Source organism: Coturnix japonica, chromosome 2 (assembly GCF_054131305.1).
Source record: "Coturnix japonica strain WE chromosome 2, WE-NBRP24, whole genome shotgun sequence".
Classification (NCBI taxonomy): domain Eukaryota; kingdom Metazoa; phylum Chordata; class Aves; order Galliformes; family Phasianidae; genus Coturnix; species Coturnix japonica.
In genome coordinates this window covers 49,310,405-49,335,068 of record NC_140664.1, presented here as the reverse complement: position 1 = coordinate 49,335,068, position 24,664 = coordinate 49,310,405, and the positions used below count along the sequence as shown (strand labels likewise).

At 35.3% G+C, this 24,664-nt stretch overlaps 1 protein-coding gene across 13 annotated transcripts in view; it reads left to right on the top strand.

Moving 5' to 3' along the window:
* The window catches only part of LOC107309979 (cadherin-19), a 93,693-nt gene extending 70,484 nt beyond the window's left edge, over positions 1–23,209 (top strand). For all 13 annotated transcript variants that reach the window (XM_015855198.3, XM_085537548.1, XM_085537541.1 and 10 more), the window contains 9 exons: positions 4,424–4,543; positions 5,154–5,318; positions 5,733–5,917; positions 6,026–6,279; positions 8,944–9,080; positions 15,335–15,456; positions 16,927–17,044; positions 18,642–18,893; positions 21,721–23,209. In XM_015855198.3, the coding sequence (XP_015710684.2) occupies positions 4,424–4,543; positions 5,154–5,318; positions 5,733–5,917; positions 6,026–6,279; positions 8,944–9,080; positions 15,335–15,456; positions 16,927–17,044; positions 18,642–18,893; positions 21,721–22,211 (1,844 nt within the window). In that variant the 3' untranslated portion in view covers positions 22,212–23,209. The remainder of the gene's footprint in view (positions 1–4,423; positions 4,544–5,153; positions 5,319–5,732; positions 5,918–6,025; positions 6,280–8,943; positions 9,081–15,334; positions 15,457–16,926; positions 17,045–18,641; positions 18,894–21,720) is intronic.
* Positions 23,210–24,664: the final 1,455 nt, after the last annotated feature.

Genomic DNA, 24,664 nt, shown 5'->3' with positions numbered 1-24,664 from the left:
CTGTTTTTCACCTAAAATCAACAATTAGCTGTTTACTGGTACAACATCTCAGTTTGTATTGACTTGATTTGCCCATAAATTGAAAACCTAAAAATAGAAGGTTCAGCAGTATTTAGCCAATTTCCTATCATCTACTACATGTTTAAATTCCTAAAGTACAAGTACTATGTTAGTTCAGTCCTTCTTGTGTTTTGGGGCCCCAGAACTGCGTACAGTACTCCAAGTGGGGTCTCACAAAGTGAGACTCCACATAGGTGGAGTGACATATAGTGGAATGCACCTTAACAGTGGTCAGATCCAATATGTGGAATGGTTGAGGCATGTCATGAAATCACCTCTGAGTGCAGTTTCCCCGCTTCTCCAAGGGCAGCTGCTGTACCTCTGAGATGAAAACTCTTTTGGCATGCATCCTAAGGCATTAATCTTTAGAAGGAAATTTCTAACCTGTAAACAGATGGAAACAATAACCAACCAAATTTGCAACATCAGTAACACAGTGGCTTGTTATGTCAGTGTTTTTCTTCCAATAAAATGTAATCTCCTGTATAGTAAGTCCACAGATTGGGAAGAGTTTACATAGCTCTTTAGAGTGTCGATTTTGCACTGTTTTGGAGGTCTCCAGCAGCCATTCAGCTTAGTAGTACTTGACCTGGAATCTCTTACTGATTTACTTAAAGAAAACATAGACAATACTTGAAAAACAGTCCATAGTTACTGAGCATTTTATCTGGAAGTAAGAAAACAATAAGAAATAATTCACAGCTGACTGGGTATTACTCGTCACAGAAAAGCAGAAAACAGGCATGGATAATTTTACCTAAAATTAGGTAAAAATATCAGTACATATACACAAATGACAACAAATTAGAATACATTTTCCTTCATTCTCACCTCTATTTTATCTTCAGCAATAAATTTTATTAGGATTTTGAATGCAAGTGTCACTGTAAATGAACAGTGTGTCAGCAAATGGACTCCCTTCTGAGAGTATAGATCTGCAGTTTTCCTCAGGCATTTGGCACAATTTTACATTAAGTGCCTCCCATGTAGCTGTTAAACTTGTACAAATGCAGTATATCTGATGGAATGGTTGAGTCAGATGCAGTAATTTATCAGTACATTGTGTTTTTGTACATTTCAAGCTCTATTTAGGAGAAAAAAAAAAAAAAGAAAAAAAAGAAAAAAAAAAAGAGTAACTATTGCATTGTAGCCCATTGCAGGGTATTGGAACTAAATGATCTTAAAGGTCCCTTTCTTTCCAAACCATTCTTAACGTGAGCCAGCAGTGCGCTCTGGCAGCCCGGAAAGCAAACGGGATCCTGGGCTCCATCAGGAGAGGGGTGGTCAGCAGGGATAGGGAGGTGATCGTCCCTCTCTACTCTGCTCTTGTGAGGCCCCATCTGGAGTACTGTGTCCAGGTGTGGAGCCCTCAGTACAAAAAAGATATGGAGATTTTGGAAAGGGTCCAGAGGAGGGCCACAAAGATGATCAGGGGGCTGGAGCACCTCCCCTATGAGGACAGGCTGAGGGAGTTGGGTTTGTTCAGCCTGGAGAAGAGAAGGTTGCGGGGTGACCTCATTGCAGCCTTTCAATACCTGAAGGGAACTTACTCCCAGGAGGGGAGTAAACTCTTCGAAAGGGCTGATAATAGCAGGACTAGGGGAAATGGTTTTAAGTTGAAGGAGGGAAGATTTAGGTTGGATGTTAGGGGAAAGTTCTTTACTAGAAGGGTGGTTAGGTCCTGGAACAGGCTGCCCAGTGAGGTTGTGGATGCCCCGTCCTTGGAGGTGTTCAAGACCAGGTTGGACGGGGCCCTGGGCAACCTGATCTAGTAAATGTGTATGTTTGGTGGCCCTGCTAGGCAGGGGGGTTGGAACTACATGATCCTTGAGGTCCCTTCCAACCCGGGTAATTCTGTGATTCTGTGATTCTGTGATTCTGTGACTCTATGATCTCTATGATTCTATATTAGTGCCCTCTAGTTTGCCTAATAAGCTGCAGTATATTAGTGGCAAAATTATGTTTTACCCAAAAGGCATAAAAAAGGATGCAGGAATAGGAAGAAAAATCTTGTACAGCAATCAGAAAAATGTTGCTTGCATCAGGTAGAACATGATGAAAAGCACAGAATGCATAAATATGTTTACTAGGTATCTTAAGACAATTGTACGTAGATACAGTTTTTATTTAGAGCTAAACTTTATACCAGCGTTAAACACAAATATTCAGAAAATGCATGTTTGAAAACTTACAAGTATATTTAGTTGCTGTCTCTGGCCTCGTATCCATTTTCACAATATTTATCATAATTAGATTCTCATTTATGTAATTTCATACCTATGATGTCAAGAGTTGGCTTTTTTATTTTGTAGATAAAAAAATAATTGATCTTTTTCTAAGAAATTATTTATTTTGATTATTTTGCTCCCACACATGGAGTTATTAAATGGCTGAACAATTTTTTTTTTTAGGGCTATTGGGAGACAGATAATATTACTTCTGTAATTTCTGTCACCCATATAAAAATGTCTATGTGAAAACAGCTTCATTCAGCAAATGGCTTTGTTTGATGTGAGTTAACTGCATAAAGAAATATGGGCTTCATGGTAATGAAAGATCAAAAAAGTGGGAAAAATAAAATAAAATGTGGCTTAATATTTAAAGCTTTATGTACTAATTATGAACTGTTTGTCTACAAACAATATGAGAAATCATAGCCCCTAATTTGTATGGCCTCTTGTCACCCCAGGTTTACAATCATCTTCTTCCTAATACAGGAGACCTATCTTCTTCCTTCCCTCCAAATCAGCTCCCTCTTTACTAGACAGCCCTTCTCTCCTTCACCTTTCTGTTCCTGCTCCCTGAGCCCTCCAGAGGAAATACCATTCTTCTGCCTTCTGTGATGCTATCAAAGAGTTAATAGGCAAGCAAAAAAGAAGCAGCAAAAGCCATTTTAGTTTCAACATTTCTTTGAATACAAGCCATAGGAAGTAAATCTATATTTAAATGAATGAGATACAACAAGTAATTATAATCTTGCAGTCTTGCATTATTTATTTTGTCCCATCTTATTTTTGATTTGTTAAACAGGGTGCTGTAAACAAATAGATTTCTGAACTACGTTATTTGTTCTTAGGGTTTTTTTAGCAGAAAACTGAATTTATAGGCTGTACAACAGGCAATACCTTCTTTATTATCCACAGTGCTTGATTCCTTCCTCGCAATCCATGTCTTTCAAAACAACTGTATTATAGCCATGATAACATGCCTTAGAGGTTGACTTTCCAGTATTAGTTAGAATAATTTTCCACATAATAGCTGTGTAGCTGAGTACTTCTATTTACTTTATTTGTTGGTTTTGTTAAAAAGTACTGCTCTTTCCAAGGTGTGTATGTGTCTCAAATAACAGTCTTACATTTTAATGTTTCTCCAAAGCAGTAGGGAGTGATATACATATATATGACACATGGCTAACACATGCATGTTAGAAGTTTGGTGCTATAGCTATCTGGAAGGATATATTACTCCAAAAGTTGGTAGTAATGAATAACATATTAGCATATGAATAACATCATATCTCCACTCTGAGAGAAGATGACATTATTATGAACGTGGCATTATTGAGCCACCTGAAGTGCTGCTGACTAAATTAAGAGTAAGTTGAAAGGATGAATACTTTTGAAAATAATAAAAACATTTCATTTTTCATGTTCAGCATACCTTTCTATTTGAAAATATTATTCAACAGTAAGTTCAGAATTCAATTTATATGTTTTACTGGTTAAAAAAACAAAAAAAAAATGCCAAAAAAGGTGGTTCAGATCTAATTCCCTGCACTCCATCATTTCTTCTTTTCTCCTCTAGTGAAACTGTACAGCTCTATTGCAGCTGTAAGTAGAAACAAGCACAAGGATGATTGCTGGAAAGTTTTTAGAAGGAAGCTTGATTTCTTGATTTCCTCACAAGAAGCTTTTTACTGGTTCTGGGACAGGTTTCTCAGAGATGTTGTGAGCACCTCATCCCAGAAGGTATATAAGGCCGGTCTGGATGGAGACCTGATGGAGATAGCAATCTGATCTAGAACTTGATCCAGCAGTTGGCACTTGTGTCTGTGGCATTGGGGTTGGAACTTAGGGATCCTTGAGGCCATTCTATGATTTGATGATTATCTGAGTACTTGTGCAGAAGTTAGGTGATGAAAAAAGAGAGAAAAGTAAAGGTTAAGTGATGGTACAATGAATGTTTGCTTTTGAAAGGCAGTCGTTACTAATGACCCCACAATTTCATTGTCATTCTTGTCTACAGGATATAGCGAGCTTTCAGTCAAAGATGAAGTCTTTGCTGATTGATTCTGCTGTGCCTTTTACATAGAGAATAATATATTCTCTTTTTTTTTTTTTTTTTTTTTTTTTTTTCCTTTGAGGTACTTCTGTTACACAGGTAACAGCTACAGATGGTGATGATCCTTCCTATGGGAATAATGCCCGGCTGCTTTACAGTCTCGTTCAGGGTCAGCCTTATTTCTCTGTGGAGCCAAAGACAGGTATGAAAGAATAACCTTGTCACCTTGAAAAATCATAAACTAACATAAAATGGATGAAAAGAAGTATTTCTTTCCTCATTTCAGCCAAAAATATAAACTGATAGCACCTTGTTTTTACATCTTTGCATAATTTCTGTATTTTAAAAAAAATTAACACTTTCTTTCCCTGAAGCTGACAATATTTATATCTCTTTAGACAATCATCAATTTAGTTAGGAAATTGCCTTGCTAAGGAAAAGAGCTGGATTATGAATACTTCATCCAACAAGTAGACCCAGGAAAACTTCTGGGTTAACAGCTCAAAGATTCATTATGTGACTATTTCTACCTCTGAATTGGAGAAATCATAGATGTTCCCTTCAAAATCATGATTTCTGGGAAAGAAAAATGATTTCATATGATATAGGAGGTATATGGTGTGTTCTGTTTCTGAGAATTCTAAGCATACAGAATGAATCTTTTACATTCCGTAGATGTTGCCATTAGGATAGCCTAGAACAGACACAAACATGTCGAAAAATGCATTTTAAACCCATATTATATTATCAGATATTGGGACAAACATGAGTATTATAGGTCAGGGACCTAAAATTGTCATTTTCATTTTAAGGAGTCATCAGAATGGCTTCCCAAATGGACAGAGAAACAAAAGATCAGTATTTGGTTATCATCCAAGCAAAAGATATGGTTGGACAAGCAGGAGCATTTTCAGCAACAGCCACTGTTACCATCAACCTCTCTGACGTCAATGACAATCCACCCAAATTTCAGCAGAGTAAGTACAGGCTACAGTAGTTGAAAGCATGGGGAAATTTAGATTTGCCATAGCCCTGTAACTTTTTTGACAAACGATGTGACTGTACAGGTAGTTTCTTGCAGACATTTAAATGGGCTAGCAGGAGAAACTAATAAAATATAGCTGGGAAATGCTGCACCTCCACTGTTTTATTCACCTTGCTATAGCTGATTCTCCTAAGCCTTTTATTTACAACTAAAATGGAACTCAGGAGGACTAGGAGGACAGGCAGTCTCACCCTCCCCCTGATGTCCATCCATCGTTGGACTAGGTACATTGCTCTAGTAAAAGCTGAGGGCTTTCCCCAGTTTTCTGAGAGCCCCAGGCCATCATTGTCTCAGTAACTGTTAACTGTGATGGATCACTGAACTGTATCAGTATTTGTTTCCTTAGGACTCTACTATTTGAATGTCTCTGAGGAAGCTCCTGTGGGCACTACTGTAGGCAGACTCCTGGCAGAAGACAGCGACGTAGGGGAGAATGCAGCCATGAACTATTTCATTGAAGAAGACAGTTCAGATGCTTTTGGCATCATTACTGACAGGGATACTCAGGAAGGAGTTATCATACTAAAAAAGGTGAGATTTCAGAAGCTGAGATTTCATTTCCCTTTCCTTGTGGATTTGCATTTTAATTCTTATGTGAAAAGAAAAAAATATTTTTCTTCTCATTTTCTTTCTTAACAGAGAGTGGATTATGAGAGCAAGAGGAAACATAGTGTTAGAGTAAAAGCTGTAAACAGGTACATCGATGATCGTTTTCTGAAAGAAGGACCATTTGAAGACATAACTATTGTACAAATAAGTGTGGTAGATGCTGATGAAGCTCCAGTTTTCACCTTGGAGAGCTATGTGATGGAGATTGCTGAAGGAGCTGAAAATGGCTCGTTGGTAGGAATTGTATCTGCAAGAGATCTGGACAAGGATGACAGCCCAGTCAGGTACCTAATTCAAAATCTAAATGTCTCAAAAATAGCCCCCAAGGCTATTTACGTTCCTTATTTTGACTACTGTTTACAGTTCATCATGCTTCCATTGTGATGAGCAGGGTTATTCTAGGTTGAATCTTAACCCCTACCCAAAATAAAAATAAAACAGCTTCATGCGTCTTTAAGAGCATTTTCAGAAGGGGCAATAGATTAAACAGTGGCCTGGAAGAGGATGTGCATTACAGCCAAACCTGTGAGTGCACGGAGGTATTCCAGTCGATTTTCCAAAATTCTGGAGTTATGTAGAGATTGTTTCATTGCTGTGTGGAGAACACAGAACAGCTCCACTGGCATATTTTCACCTCAACATGATCAAAATTTACCAGTTCCCTACATCTGCTGCTATAATCACAGAGATATAAGTAAAAATAATAATAATAATAATTAAAAAAAAAAAAATCCCCCAGGCTTATCATTTTCAAATTAAGATATTTCTTAAGGGAGATAACAGGTAATTAATCTTTAAAACTGGGTTTATAATTAAAAATTACTTATTGAGTTACTTGACATTACTGTACTCAGCGGTTTAAAGAAGTTAGCATAAAGGGACAAATGTATTACATACAAAATAATTTATGCCATGTAGATAAACTTATTAGGTTCCCAATGGCAAAATCAGATATGCATATATATATTCAGAAGTATTGTCAATGCAAAACCATTTGCTATTTTTTCATATTCATATTACTGCTACTTATTAAACAAGATATATTTAATAAGAATTTAAAAAAAAGTACTTTTATTCAAAGAAAACAGGCATGGCTTGTTTCTATGATATTTCAGCATCTACAGTAAAATGTGCAGAGTGCAACTATGAATCTGAAATATTTTTATGAAACTCACTATGAAGTCAGTGTGTTTGAGTAGCCCCAGTACAGCAAAACATACAGTGCATTGCTGAATTACTTTAAAATGCAGCACTCCACTCTTAACACATAGGCATGAATCTAATTTTGAAACTATTGATATCATGAACAATGACAGGTACTTAAAATATAGGAAACTGTCTATGCTGTATCAGTAGTTTATATTTATAGTAAAGAAAGAAAGCAAAGTCATGGGGGAAAAAAAATAGCTGTAGTAAAAGTAATACATCAGTTGTAAAAAAAAAATAAAATTCATCCAACATGGATTTTCTAACAATTATTGATAGTTAGATTAATAACAACAAAAAAAATAAAACAAAAATCCAAGAGAAGCAATGTCAGAAAACCTCCAACAATATCCATCTTTGGATGCAGAGAATGAGGAATACTCATATAACTTCTGTCTATATATGAAATGGTAATATTGAATTATGAGCTGCTAAAAAAGAACTTTCCAAAAGGTAAGCCTTTGGCTCAAATGAAAAATACTATAATTGGTTTTGTTATGAGATTTCTTAATTTATTCTCTTACTGATTTTCCAAACAGGCTAAAAAATAACTATTAATAAAATGTTAAAGACTCATCAAAATGCTGACACATAATGTAAGCTAGAGTCTTAAATGCCAATAAGAGATAAAAGGGGAGATTCAGATTGGATATAAGGAAGATATTTTTACAGAAAGGATGATGAAGCACTGGCACAAGTTGCCCAGTGAGGTGGTAGAAGCCCTGTCTGTGAAGAAATTCAAGGTTATGCTGGATAGGTCTCTGAACAGCGTGATGTAGTTGCTAGTGTGCCTGTTCATTGCAGGGGAGTTGGTCTAGATCTTTAAGGATCCCTTCCAATTAAAACAAAGCTTTGATTCTATGACTCTATGACAAAAATAAAAGGCTTTATCATGCAAAATTAAAAGTGAAAAATAAATAAATAAATAAAATTAAACTTGTGAATTCCAAACTGTAATGATAAGAACCAATCCTTAAAACCTTTCTTTGAAATTGCCTACCAGGCATGACACATAGTCCTTTTTCAATGTCATGAGTAATATCTACAAATTTTCTTTCCATTTGAACCAATACTTTTGGTATCTTTTTTCAGTCCATCTCTGTTTTGTGACCAGTGGTTAGACTTTAACAATTTGAATGGTACGTATGTATATGTGCATGTGCATGTCTGCATATGGAAGTAGCCTGCAGAGCATTTTAAGTGACAGCTCAGGAGCAGTGGACTGATTTGCATTCATTTTCTACTTTAGGATTTTGTACCCTGCCTAGGTGACACCTCGTTATAGATTGTTGTCTTTCTTTCTTTATAATGCCCATTCCCTCAGCATCAGAGCATGTCAACAATGATAAAATAGATTTACCATTATACATCCACTTAACTGTTAGTGTTATTCATTTCACGAGTGGCACTTTCGCTGTTTCTTTTCAGCAAAGTCATTCACTTGCTGTGAGCTTGAAGAATGACTAATACAATTCAGATTCAGTTCACAGTAATATAGATCTGAGATATATTTAGTTTTATAAAAAGAAGAGCTTTAATCTTGACAGCAGTGAATTTTAAATGTTTATAAGTGTACATTTTTCATTATTTCTGAGTTGTTGCTGCACACATTTATATGTATATATGCACAGTTCTGTTTTCTCATCTGACAGTAGCTTTATATGTCCCTGTTTCTGATGGAGATTTTCAGTATTAGGAAATATCTTTTTTTTTTTTTTTTTTTTTTTCCTTTCCAAATTCAGGTATTCTATTGTCCAAGGCGTGCATTTAAAGAGATTGTTCAGCATCAATGAACACAATGGAACAATCATTACAACTGAACCTCTGGACCGAGAGAAAGCTTCTTGGCACAACATAACTGTTACAGCCACAGAGACTAGTGAGTAAGAATTCTAAGGAATGCTGTTTTTGTATACTGCAAACTGTAATTGTCCTCTGAATATGCCTTCTTTTAAATGAAGAATATATGCTTCCTTGTCTTTATATTACTATTGCTTGCTTCTTGAAGGAGCATTATTAAAATGATTACTTAAATAGAAGCAGAATATATTTGAGCTCTAAGGTCCTCTGCTCTTTCATAAAAGATGACCTTATTACACACACACACACATGTATAAAGAAACTGTAATGGGATTGAAACTGTAATGCTTTCAAGTTAGATTGAAGCATATGAATTGCTCCTGTAGTGAAAGAACTTATGTTAAATTAGACCCTGGTTAATTTCACACCAGATTTTTGACTACCATGAAATTAGCCAGGGTCTAATTTAACACCAGTCAGAAACCCATAGCTCAAATTAGTTCTTAATGTAAGGCCGAAATCAGCTAGTCTTCTCTTCAGTGCCAATTTAATCTCTGAAACATCCTTTATATAGGTTTCACCTATCGGTTTGTTTGAAAGTCAAATGTAAATTGCCTGTGTGTGCACTTCTGGTTATCTGCCTTCCCTAACTTTGAGACAATGTCCCAGAAAATTAACAACTATTGACTTACAAAGTGATTTAATGGGTTTATTGGGACAGAATTTAACAATTCTTCACATTCTCCCCTAGGGATAAGAAACATACACAACTGGAGGCTAATCAGTAGATTAGACAGATTTTCTAAATATTTTTAGCATGTTTGTTTGTTCCTGAATCTCAGTAAAAACTTACGTATTGATAAATCTACTTTAAACATATATACATTGGTTGCACTTTTCCCAAAAGGAAGCATCCTCTGTATTTATGTCAGAATAGTACTGCTAGAAGTTCAATGCAGCAGAGCTGGTAGCAATTTTCACTGAAGTCTTTATTTTTTGGGGGGAATTTATAGTATTATCTTCCTTTTCAGCTTCTTGGGGACTTATAAAACATAAATATATCTTACATTTCATGTTGCTGGGCAGCTAGCAGGTGATGATAAAACTGATCTCTGGCATATTTTTGTCATGTCTTGAATAGCACTATGGAAACACAGCGGGATGACTTTGGTCTGGATTTTTCTGTTTAGCTAAACAATAAAAAAGTAAAGAATCAAATGTTAGAAATGAATGTCTCTTCTGCAGCAGGAGAAAGTGGATCTTTCATAGCAATGAAAATTATTGTAGAGAAACTGGGCCCTCATTATTTTCATATACTTATTCTTTATTTCTTTAATGATGATAAGGTCACTGTCTATAAAAAGTATGTTCAAAAGCATTGAAGTTAGGTCACCTTGGTACGGTCATACCTGAAATGATTTATATTATGAACTTGTAGCATTTTGTTCCCTGAAGTATAGTCATAAAATACACTCTGTGCATGAGACATTTTGTGGATGACATTATATCTCCACTGAAGCCAAATCAAAATGGCATTAGCCTTCATCTGTACTACCTATTAATTCCAGTTGAGATACAACTCATAACTTCATTATGGAAGCAATATCCCTGGGGGCCTATTGATGTCCTGGAATTTGTACGGGACCCAAACCTTCTGCCTCTGTTGTGACAACAAGGATCAGAGATTACTGAGTTTGTCTTCTATTTCAAGATTTGTGCCTTCATCATCCTATTCTCATGTTGTTGAGATAGAATAATTTAAAGGTACCCAGAAGCAGACCTTATTCACTGGATCTTAAACTCAGGCACTGGGAATCTGCAATGTATTGTGTCTTATTCTACTTTATGTAAAAGGTGGTTCTAGATCAAGACAAATAGTAAAATTTGATCAGGTTTTCTTGATTTTACTTAGCTTCCACTGAGTACAAGGGCAAAGCACAAATGAATAGAAGCACTCTAGCCATGCATGAGAGCAAAAAATCCTTAAGTAATCAGATTTGCTTGACAGTAATTAATTAAGTCAGTTGATAATTGATAAACTTTTTTAAAATTGATTTATTATTTGAAAGAGTAATATCTGTCACAACATCTCAGTCAAACTAGGGATGAATGACAAAAGTTACTAGTAATACCAATTGGTTTGAGCTTACTTTGATCATCATTTTTCTATATGTCTGTGCTAGATTTACCTGAACTTACCCTAAGGAGACAAATCATTTGTCTGTAGAGTTCTGCAAATATTCATTTACAATATGTTTCAAAACTACTGCACGACTGCAGAAAGTGCAGCTATTTGAAGATTTCAGTCTTGGAGCATGTAATTAATTTTCACTCCACTTTGACCACATATAGTTTTGTTGATAGACTTCTTACATTTTAGATTTGTTTCTTTTTTTGTTTTGTTTTTATTTTTTCCTTTTTATTTGTTTGTATATGATAAAGTAGGGACCAAATAAATTTGCTTTATTATTATTATTATTATTATTATTATTATTATTATTACTATTATTATTATTTATTAATACAAGTTTCCTTTTACTGGCTGATACTAATCCCAAACTTTTTTAGTACCCTGTAAGTACTGAGTTCTATTTTGTACCTCTGGACTGTTACTGGACTGTTACTGCTCTTTTATTTATTTATTTTTTTTCCCCCCCACAAAGCTCCAAAATAAGTTGGTAAATTATTTTGATTCCTAGTGATTAGAGCACCAAATTAATCCTTGACACGAATCCAGCCTGTTGCATTTCATATTCTGTTCTTACAGACTTTCATTTTCCAGTTGTGATCTCTTCTTGGAGACTGTGACAAAGATCTTTAGATTAATGTAGGATTAACAACTGTATTCAGATTCTGACAACTATTTTTCTCTAGAAAGCATACAAGTTAAAATCAGTATTGCCTTTTATTGAACTACTATGATTTCAGAAGGATTTGAATCATAGAATGGTTTAGGCTGGGGGGGACCTGAAAGATCATGTAGTTTCAGCCTCCTGCTGTGGACACAGCTGCCACTCACTAGATCAGACTGCCCAGGGCCCCATCCAACCTATCCTTGAACACCTCCAGGGATGGAGCAGAAACTATTAATCAGTTTTCAGTGCAACAGCAAAAAGCTAATGATCTGTTATGAAGCACAAATATTTTTACTAACTTCAAGTGTTTTCCCCATGTTCCATGAAAAACAGACTTCTACCACACTGTTATTTTCCAATGGAAATGTGGGGAATGTTCTTTCTTGTTATTTACCACACACTGAGGTTAATAAATAAATAAATAAATACATATTTTTTTTAAGAAAAGAGAGAGAGAGAGAAAACAAGTATAGTGATGAGGTGAAAGAAGTACATAGGTTAACTGGTGAAAGAAAACAGATGGGAATGGCAGCACCATTCTGTAAGGTTTTGTTCAAGTATTTCGCAGTAGACATTCAATGTGGAACACATGAATATTGTGTGCAAGCAAGTTAGGAATCAGACGAGGTAGTTGGGCTCTTCCCATGATACTTAGTGTATGTATGAAGCCACTAAAGGTATTTCCTGTGTCCCAGTAAGAATCACTAAGCTTTCCTTTAGGTACAAGTTCAGCCACATCTCTGGCAATGTAATTCTGACCTATGCAAAACACATTCAGTCCTACACTGTATCATTTATAAAAGGGATATGCATTACTTTTTATATTTGTTTTAAAAAGTAAACCAAACATTGCTTCATTGATTTTATATTATCTAATGATTTCACAGGAGAAACAGCAATGTGAAACTACTGAGCATCTAGCCCTTTTTCTCTGTGTTAGTTGTTTTTGCTGCCATTTCCTTTGACAAAAGACTCAAAAGTTATTGGCAAGCGATGAGGTATAATTATACATTTAAAAAGCAATGTAAGAACCACCCAAATCCTACAGTTTGAGATATGACCAAAAAAAAGTTTTCGCTTTAATGTCCATTAAACTATTAAAAAAAATAAAAATTCCTTCAGGTCTTATGAATGCATCAGAAGCAGTGATGCTAACACACATCATGAAGTGCTATAATGAATATTCTTGAAAGTAACATTCTGTCTTTTGGACAGAACAGTTTGTGATATTGTTAGGTATTTAGGCATACAGATATTTAGGGCTCACAGAATTTTTAAAAATAATTGCATTCACTAGAAAATGTCTTACATATGGCCCTTATCCTACAGTATAGATAACTTAATGTGAATGATACTGTTACCATGAAAATTCTTGCCTCCTGCAGTAATGTGTTACACTGGGGTGAAAGCAGACCTTTCTAAGAGCTAAGTGGTGATTAGTACCATCTAAGTGTGGATTGAACCTGCTGATAGATGAAAGTCTTCCAAGAGGTATTCGGTATGTGCAGATCTTTTTGTTCTGTTGGTTTCAGGTGTGTCCTGATTTCAGCAGGGATAGAATCAATTTTCATCACAGTAGCTGGTATGATGCTGTGTCTTGGATCTAGATGGAAAATAATGTTGGTAATACATCAGTATAGTCCTGCTTCTCATACTGCCCTGCCAGCAAAAAGGCAGAGGGTCCATCTACCGGGAGCTGGGGGGGGGAGGGGGGAACAGAACCACAACAGTTGACCCAAACTGACCAAAACAATATTCTATACTATATGATATAGAACAATAAAATGGGGGGAGTTAGTCAAGGCTGGCTATCATTTCTCAGGAACAGGCTTTGCTACCATTTCCAAAACTGAGAGGAGCTGCATTAGTCATTAGACTCTTTGTAACTTTCCCTCAAGTTGGTGTTCACCCATGCCCTCAGGTCTTTTTCTGCAGAGTTGCTTCCCAATTGAGTAGCTCTCAGTGTATACTGGTGCCTGGGGTTGTTATTCTCCATGTGCAGGACTCTGCACTTCTCCTTGTTGAACTTCATGCAGCTTTTGTCAGCACAACTCTACAGCCTGTTAGGTTCCCTCTAGATGGCTGCATGACTCTGGTGAGTAAGTAATTTCCCTGTTTCATGTCACAAGCAAAATATACTAAGAATGGATTCTACCATGTTGTTGAGACAGTTAATGATGTTAACCAGGACAGGAACTTGAATTTCTTGCAGGCCTCCAACTAGACTTTGTGCCACTGACCACAAGCATCTGTACTTGGTCATTCAGCTAGTTTTTGATCCACCTCACTGTTTATCTAGCTTGTACAAAAGCAGCCTCGCAATCACAGCTGCCATCTCCCTCAGCACTCTTGGATGCATCCCATCAGAGATCATGGACTTCTGAACATTCAGTTTGTTCAAGTATTCCTCAACTTAACCTCCACCAAGTACGTCTTCCTAACTCCAGCCACTCAGCCTTGCTGCTAGGACCTGAGATTCCTGAAGGCCAGTCTTGCTGGTAAAGACTGAGTCAAATATGGCATTCAGTACCTCAGTCTTTTCATTGTCCTGCATAAGCAGATCTTCTGTTTCTTTCCAGAGAGCGCTCACATTTTCCCTAGTCTTTCTTTTATTACTGAGGTATTTGTAGAAGTCTTTCTTGTAGCATTTGTCCCAGGAAAGATTCTATTGTGTCTAGGTTTTGTCTTTCCTAATTTGATTCCTGGCTACTCAGAAAACATCTCTGTATTCATTCCAGGTTACTTGTTCTTTCTTCTACCCTCTGTAAGTTCCTTTTTTTTTTTTTTTTTTTTTTTTTTGAGTTTGACCAGGATCTCTTTGTTCTTTCATGCTGGCCTACTGGCATTTTCACCTGACTTCCTCTTCCACCTCCTCTCCTGAGCTTGGAGAAAGTGGTCTTTGAACACTAACCTGCTTTCTTGGACCTCTCTTCCATCTAAATCTTTGATCTGTAGTACTCAAAGAAGCAGATCTTTGAAAAGGCCATTGTCTTTTCTCCCAAACTCCAGGACTGTGAGCTTGCACTCTCCTAACTGCCTTAAGCATCTTGACCATTTCATGGTCACTGAAGACAAGACTGTCTTTTACTTTCACATTCCTAGCAAGCTCTTCTTCGCTGGTGAGAATAAGGTCCAGTACAGCGTCTCTCCTCATTGATTCCTCAGCCACTTGGAGAAGGAAGTTACCATCAATGCACTGCAAAAACCTTCTCAATTGCATATGCAAATCTCAGCACCTTCTGTTCTTTTTTAGCAATTAAGATTAAATTTTTTATTCTTACTTCAAAAGAACTTGCCCAATCATTTTACAGGTTAAATCTGAACAAAATAATTAAGAACAATTTCATACATAATGTGTCTGTATGTCTCAGTTGTGACTTTCTTCTCCATCAAATGTAATGAAGTTTCCTCATGTCTACATTACCTTGAAAAAGTAGTTAATTAATAACATCAAATTTCTGCCTTTTTTAATCATTAGGAAATCCTGAAAAAATTTCAGAAGCAAATGTATATATTCAAGTTCTTGATGTAAATGACCACGCACCAGAATTCCCTAAATATTATGAAACATATGTTTGTGAAAATGCAATCCCTGGTCAGGTAAGTGTGAATGAGTTAGCAGTCATTTTTCTCATTATTGTAAAAACTCAGCTGAAGACAAGCTGCACGAGATGCACCTACAAACTGAATTAATGCTAATTTCTCTAACACATTAATTCTGGCAATTCTGACTTCATATAATTTGGAGATCACATACAAAATGACTTCAGTGTTGCATCTTGCTTAGTAATTTTTATTATTAATTATGTATGCAGAGCATTTTGAGTTTGAGATAAGAAAAAAAAACCTATTAATTTACTTACTGCTTTACATATAATAAATTAGTCATTAGTTACAGTAAAAATGAAAACTACTCATTCGATATTATTTTCCTACATAATGAAATGTTCATAGAAAAAAAAGAAAGGAAATTTTTACCTGAATTCTAGGGGTGCATGAGTAACGCTGGGGCGATATCCTCATTGACATCTCTTATAATATTAAAACACGGTAAAATTATGTATGCACAGTGTATTCTGATTGGCCTTTAGTCCAAGCTACAGCCTTTGTACACTGTGGCCAGATGTATCAATGAGCAATCACTCCTCTCATTATTAACAATAAAATATTTTGAAATTACAGGTTTGAATTGTATTTCACATATAAAAAGGGAAGAATACTAAGAATGTAAAGCTTCTGGGGTATACACTACCCTTCACACTGTGAAATTTGTAGATTTCAAACTTAGCTTCCTAACTCTTTCACTGAAAGAAAGCTTGATCAGGAATGAGTTTTCAAAGGCACAGATGGAAGGCTGTAGTAGCTTCCACTAGTGGAAGAAACAAAAAAAAACCACCTTTTTTTTTTTTTTTTTTTTTTTTTTAATTAGCAGAAACACATGGAATTTGTTAGATATAAAATTTTTAGTTACTTACAGAGACATAATATATTGAACACAAAGTGTTTTCATTCAAGAAATTCCATTATCAGTCTGTTATAATATTCAAAATCAACAATTCAGCTCATGAATTTGTAAACTTCTCCCTTGCTGCTGCTACAATATATCAGATGAATGATGTCAATATGTTTGTGGGCTCAAAGGAAATGTATTTTGTATAGAAAAATCCATTCAATTGCATGATTCTTCTGTGCTTCATTTATGGAAATCTCATTTGCCTCTTGTCTTTTGGTCCAGGAAGTCTTATATTTTCTGAAGATTTTGATGCCCATCTCTCCAAAACTAATGGGAAAAAAAAAACAACAAAAAAACAAAAAAAACAAACCAAAACAAAAAAAAACAAAAAAACCAAAAAAAACACAAAGTAAAATATTTGCAGAATACCAGTCTTGATTTGATTGTTTGGGTATGGTACCTTAATATTTGTGAGCACATAGCATGTATTTAATATGCATTTACAAATCTAATTTCTAGCGATAACAGTTTAAGGTTATATCTGATATGGTTTTTTTTACAATTTTAGGAGTGTTAGACACTTTAATTCTTAAACAACTGTGCTTACCACTTTCCAGCTAATTCAGAGTATCAGTGCAGTGGATAAAGATGATTCATCAGAAAGCCACCAATTTTACTTCTCGTTGGCTCAGGAGGCCACAAACAACTCACATTTTACTGTCAAAGATAATCAAGGTAAAGTCATTAAAAACTATACAGATATGCATGGATTTAACTCTTCTCACATTAGCAATTGGAAAATTATTCACTTAAAACGAAAATGTTATTGTAATTGAACAGCAAAGGAAGATTTTGTGTCAAGGAAAGAAAAAAATCTCAGATGAAAAATATAGTTATTCCTTTGAGTTCTTGCTGTTAATGTAAGAGACAATTTTAACACGAAAGTTAGTACATCCCATTACTGCTTATCTATGTAACAAGACTGCCAGGGAGAAATTGCTTTTAGTACAAATCTGTTACTTCATCACTTCAGTGAGAAGGTCTCTGGGGACACCTCTATTCAGCCTTCTAGTGCTTGAGGGAAGCTTATATTTTTATATATAAAATAGGAGGGAGATGATTGACTTTTTACAGTTTGATAGTGATAGAACAAGGGGAAAGGTGGTCAGGCATCAGGAGAGTGTGCCCAGAGAAGTTTTGGATGCCCCATCCCTGAATTTCCCATCTTCCAGGCCAGGTTGGAAGGGTCCCCGAGAAGTCTGATTCAGTGGGTGGTAAACCAGCCCAAAGCAGTATCTTCAAGGTCCCTTCCAACCTAAGGAATTCTAGAATTCTATGAGAAATGTGATCAACAGATCTGGAGCATTTTGTCTCCCTAAAATTTGACGAGAAACATGAAAGAACTTCAGTAGATTGGTTGTATAAATATTTTGTAGAGATGATTAAAAAAAAAAAAAAAAAAAAAAGAAAAGAAAAGAAAGGAAGGAAGGAAGATGGAAAGAAAGAAAAGTGTAAGTTTTGTTGTTGTTCCGTCTTTGTATCTGCATACATGCACACACACAATAATTCACCCTGCCATGATATAAATATTCATGTCACAATTTTTTACTTTTTTCTTCTATCCATTATACACAGATTTATTTAATGTTAATTTGTTTTCCAAGCTCGTTGATATGCAGCAGATTCAAGTTTCAGATTCAAGCTCATTAATATGCAGCAGAAGCTGAACTTAAGCTGCTTATTGGGCTTTATACAGAACTGGTTTCTGAATGCCTATAGTTAAATATAAAGCAAGGTGAGAGCCTCTAGCAGCTTTTCCTTCATTTAGATAATAGGAGCTCAGCTAGATCAAGTTTTGAATTAGAGAAAGAAATAAAAGATTATTTTTAGTGGACTTCTTTGCTTTCAGTTCTTTCAGTTTCCACATGTTCTCTCTGTGGGCTATCAGGCACACTTTTGGAGACCTTTCACTGGTAAAGTTTCTATATGTCATCTGCAGACTTGCTGGATTATTTACATGGAATCATTGTAAGAACCACATAATTGGCCAGAACAATGGGATTTATTTATTTACTTAGCTTTAAACATGAAAAACATAGCTTTTAAAAAAAAATAAAATAATAAAAAAAAAAGATTAGTGAACCTGGAAAATAATATGTGACAAAATAATGCATTTTTTCATAGTTCACACAAGTAAAGGACACATGTCCATAGCTGGACTTACTTTCTTAACTTCAGTCATATTTATCATTTATTTTAAATAGGTTGGATACCACTGCATTTTTATTGTTGCTAAATGTGAAATTTATATCACACGTAATTTATCTTCTAGATAACACAGCTGGAATTTTCACAGCAGTAAGTGGCTTCAGTAGACAAGAACAGTTTTATTTCTTCTTGCCAATCTTAATTCTGGATAATGGATCTCCACCACTTACAAGCACAAACACACTCACTGTCACTGTCTGTGACTGTGATACTGAAGTGAACATGTTATACTGTCGATATGGAGCTTTCTTGTATTCCATAGGCCTCAGCACAGAAGCTTTAGTTGCTGTTTTGGCTTGCCTACTAATACTCCTGGGTAAGTATGAGTAAGATATATGATTATGTTCTCCAATAGTTCAGATTATGTAGCAAAGGTGCCTCCTAGACTGGGGAAAAAAATAGAAATACTATCTTATTGAGGAAAAAAATGTAACAATGCAGACCTTTTGTTTCTTTTCTGCTTTTTAAAGCAATGCTATTTTTTTCGAGTTTTCCATAAAATTTGAATCCTAACACAATGCAATAAAAGCTGGCTTTAGTTGATCCATGATTCTACTTATTTCTCCAGCATTAACAGCAATAAAGGTCTGGAAAGGCAAAGTCTGTACTGAGCCGAGGCAAAGCTGAGACTGAGTAACAAAAGGAGATTGGTTAGTATAAGAGACTCTCATTTGGTGGAGAAATACTCATTCTTCCTTAGTTATGCCAAATGCGTAGCTAAGGTAAATGCAATTTAATTAAAGAAAATTCTCTCAAAGCAAGCCTATCTCTAGAAACAAGTGAGATGTTTCTCTGTCCAGACTGTTCAGCCTTGGGAAGAGGACACTTAGGGGAAATCTTATCAGTGTGTTAAAACAATTGAAGGAAAGGTGCAAAGAAGATGGAGCCAGGATCTTTTCAGTGATACACAGTGCTAGGACAAGAGGCAATGGTCACAAACAGGACAGGAGGTTCTCCCTGTTCATTGGTGAGAACTCATGTGCTATGCAGGTGTCTGACACTAACAAAGGTTGTACAGAGATAGATGGGAGGTTGTGGGGTCTCCTTGGAATTTGTCAGAAGCTGCCTGGACATGGCTTTGGGTGGGCCTGCTTGAGAAGGAGTTGGGCTAGCTGGCCTCCAGAGATAAGCTTCCAAACTCAGCCATTCTGCAATTCTGTAATAACAGCATCTTCAGATTACCTTTTAGTCATATGATGATATCTTTTTCCTCTCAAGAGACATAAAATTATCCTTCACTACTCTTGTAAAGTATGTAAGTGAAAAGGAAGCACCCTAAACAAATTGGAGATGTGTTTGTGAAGTCTCAATTATGCATAGTCAGAAAGTGACACTCACAAAACCAGACCTGCATGGTTTAGTCTGGCATTTTCAGCCCTGCTCAGGGCTGTGGCTGCTGTAAGACACAGTGGAGTCACACCACTCAGATAAACAGCTTTTGTTGCTGTTGTTGGCAGAGCATGCAACAATCTCTACTACATATTCTCTTTTTCAACAAAAGGAAATAGAGCACAATATCTCTGAAGTGTTTGACGAGTGACTTGATACTGACATACCATAACAGCAGGCACATTGTAGAAATGAATTACCAAAGATTAGCTATCCTTCCTGAATCCATGCCTGAGTTATGGTTAAGAAATGTTAGTTTGAGGCCAGGAAAGAAATAAAGGTGATTGAGCTGGATAGATTTGCTTTATCATTCAAGCTCATGAGAATAAAGCAGCAGGGAAAGACTTCCAGCTCCAACTCCAGCTTCTGTTACTTGTGGAATAATATGTCATACCCATATTATGCTTTATAATAAAATAACACAGGATATACCATACCCAGAAGTATCACCAAATAATTGACAGATCCTAGGGAAACAATTTTTCAATTAATTGTGTAACTCTACAAACATACCCAACATAAGAAAGTGAAGGTGAAGCCATATTTCACTATTATCAAGTCATCATTTAAAATTGCATAAACCTAACATAACTTGTTTTTCAGAAACTTCTAAGAAATAGGAAGAAATATAATCAGAAACAAATCAGGCAGGAAAACTGCAACAAACTATCTGACAGCTCAAATAGAATGTCTGGAAAAAGTCTCATTGTCTTATGAAACAAATTTTAAGAGAGAAATATTCTCTTAGTATATTTTTTAATAAGAGAAATTATTATACAGTATTAATATTTTTAGACTTTTATATCAGTGAAAGAAATACAATATAATTGTAAGTAAACACATTTTTTCTTGTTTTCCAAGCATAAGTATGTGAAGAACATTCTTTTATCTACCCTTGTTATACAGTTAATCTAATCTAAGATTAACAACATACAAAGCATGTAACCAGTAAGCATAAGAAAACAGGACTGAAAATGATGTCTGGCAACTCTATTTTGATATACTATTTTGATTTGCTGTAGTATCAATACAAGAAAAGAAGAAGTCCCAGACAGATATTGGAATTATTTTAATGTTAGAGAAAAATTACACTAAACAAGTAAACATCACCCATATGCTGCATTTTGTCCACAAGCTTATGGTTTTCTTTACCTTAGCACAAGGCATAGAAGTTGGAACTAATTATTTCCTGTAATTTTACTTCTGATTTTCTAACCGAATCTCTGGGTGAGTCCTCAAATTTCTAAATCAATGCCATATAAAAAATTGAGCTGCACCCTACATTATCTATGGAACTGAATTATTTTTGACCAGTTGAGGAGTATATCTTGCTCATTGCCTCATTCTTCATCTGTTCTTCCTGAGGCTCTGATGTGAAAGGAGAGATTAAAAACTTTAAATTTTGAATATAAAATTGATATATTATGTGATAAAACTAAGTAGTTTCAAAAAACATAATCTGTTTCCATCACTGCTTCCAACTCTCATCTGCTCAAAGAATTGCTCCATTTCATTCACCCATTTTATAAGTCCCTCTGTAGCAGTTTTTCCACCACATACTATACTTAGTTCAAAACCATAAAATCTGTAAAAATCACAGCTGTATAAATCTGATAAGATAGCTTCACTTTGCAATTGCAGTGATAATAAGAAACATTATTATTTTTAAAGGCTTTCCAGCCACATTCAAAGTTTCTGTCTCTATTTATATTTTCCCTCACTTTCATTTTGTTTTGTTTTGTTTGTTTTGTCAGTGTTCTTTTCGGCAATTATAGGCATAAGACAGCAGAGAAAGAAGACTCTGTTTTCAGAGAAAGTGGAAGAATTCAGAGAGAACATTGTAAGGTATGATGATGAAGGAGGTGGTGAGGAGGACACAGAAGCTTTTGATATTTCAGCACTGAGGACACGCACTGTCTTGAGAACACACAAACCGCGAAAGAAAATCAACACAGAAATCCACAGCCTCTACAGACAGTCTCTGCAGGTTGGTCCTGACAGTGCTATTTTCAGGCAATTCATTTCAGAAAAGCTTGAAGAAGCCAATACAGACCCTAGTGCTCCTCCATATGACTCACTTCAGACATATGCTTTTGAGGGGACTGGCTCTTTGGCAGGATCTCTCAGCTCCTTAGGCTCAAATACATCAGACATGGATCAAAATTATGACTACCTTGTAGGCTGGGGACCTCACTTTAAACAGCTTGCAAGCATGTATGCTTCCCAAAGAAATACTGTAGATTAGTTATTGTTTGATCATTTGTTTTTTCCATAAATTTTTAGTAACCAAAATCAACTCGTTGTATCACATTGAAGCACAAAAACAAAGACCTAAGTCTTGGATGTGGAGATTTTTTGGAAAATCATACCAGGCCTATCACTAGTTGAGAGAATGGGCATTCTCCATCTGAATAAATAAATAAATAAACTAAGATTGTGCTGCCTTGGATATCAAGACCTCCATTCTGGGCAAAGAAAATCCAGGTCTTGAAAGTCCGGAAGGAGGAATATAAGCCATAAATGGTTATTGTAAATATTCTGTCATCCACAAGCTTTAATGTATTTCCAAAGTTGACAGAATTTTGCTCTCACAGTTGAATATATTCATTAAGCAATGTTAAATATTTACATTTGTATAATGCTTCATTATATAAATAAGCTTGTGTGACAAAATAGAATACAATTGTCAGAAGTACTTAATAATCTATTTATTGTTTGTAAGATGATAAAACAAAAATAAATATCCTTTCCTATAAATGTAAAAATAAATACCTGTTACAACAACTGCATACTAATTTCTATAATGGAGCTATTGGGAAATACATAAAACCAATACTTATTTTAGCAAAACAGATAGTGGGGGAAAAAAAAACAAACAAATAAATAAATAAGAAATTGTTCAAGTTAGAATCAATATTCAACATAAATACTGCAATCGACCAAGTTATATTACTGTATTTATAACAAAATATTATCCGAGCATAAGTATTTAAGAGTTTAAATATAACTGATATATCACCATAGATTTTATTATTATTATTATTATTGAATACAAAATTATCTGAAGTAATCGATTTCACTATAACAGTACTACAGATCTTTAAAATTCTAAGCTGATGGTTATAAAAATTTATGTGTAACATTGGATAATAAGATAGTAAAATGTTTTAATGTTGATCCATTTTTTTTTCTGAAAATGATCATGTATCATACTACTGGGCTCAAATAAAACTTCACAATTAATTTCCCACTGTGTTTTTTACACATAATCTACAGTGAATACAAAGATGTCTCAGACAGTTTCTATACTCTTACTCTACTCAGCAGCAGTTATGGATCTATGAGTCATCAAATAATCACAAATATTCAAAATGATCTGTCTGGAAAAAGGGATTCACTTGGATTTTACTTATTTGTCTTCCATTCGCTTCTTATTTTATAGATTTTTGATTTTTTTTTTCTTCTATTACATTTTTAATCTGTTATGTAAAAATTACTTTTGAATTAGAAAAAGCCATGCAAAACATATGAAAGAATGAAAAAAAATACATGTAACATATAAGCTCTGCAGTGTTTTCTACAATTGTTGTTCACCAAGTAAAAGCAAGAGGTATAGGTTAAGTGGAAATGTGCCAGTGTAGAGTTCAAATTAATGTCAGCTAAAAATAAAACATGGAGGAGTCTGAAAGTCAGGAGAGAGATGAAAGGTGAAGTCTGGGAAGGGCACAGAAAATATTAGTGATCCTAGTTACTGGAAAATACTGAAGGATCATAACACCAGATGTACATAAGCAGCATCATAAGGAAAAACTGTTTTTCTCCACGCTCATGAAAGGCCCCCAGTATGAATGAGTTGTTACAAACACCTTGAAGACATTCAAAGAACCAAAGAATCATAGAATTACTCAGGTTGGAAAAGAACTTAAAGATCATTAAGGCCAACCATAACCATACTACCCTAATTCTAACAACCCTTCACTAAATCATGTCCCTGAACACCACAGCCAAATGGTTTTTAAACACATCCAGGGATGGTGACTCAACCACCATCCTGGGGAGCTGATTCCAGTGCTTCACAACCCTTCATGTAAAGTAGTTTTTGCTGATATCCAACCTAAACCTACCACTGTATTCTAATTCTTGTGCTCAGCTCTCAAGTATTTGTTTTGTTTAATATTGTGCATATTAATTATTTGCTCCAAGCAGCAAAGAGAAAGAGAGTGCCCTTATTGTTTGGAGATGGTGAGAACTACAGTATTAGTATTAGGTTTATAGATTTACACAGATTTTACCCTAAAAAAATCCACAGATGGCCATGGTGGCCTTAATAGAATTCCTCATACTTTCATGTTGTATTTAGTACAAATAGGATACAAATGTCTGATCCTTTTTCAATCCAGACAGTTTCTCTCTTTAGATAAGAAGTAGCTTTGAATACCCAATCATGTTTCCTCTGACACTGTAATTTCCTCTGATGTCTGTAATGAACTGTAATGATAGACAATTTTTGTAAACAGTGTAGACTTTTGTCAAACACAGCGACTTCTATATAAAAGATAGCAATGACCTACAATAGCTCTTAAATAATCATTACCCAAAATGCCCCAAGATCACATTCATACAACAGGGAAACTGTGTTTGTCTCTGAAGAAAATATTCTTAGTTGTTACTGGGCCACATCTTGTTAGTTTCCTGATA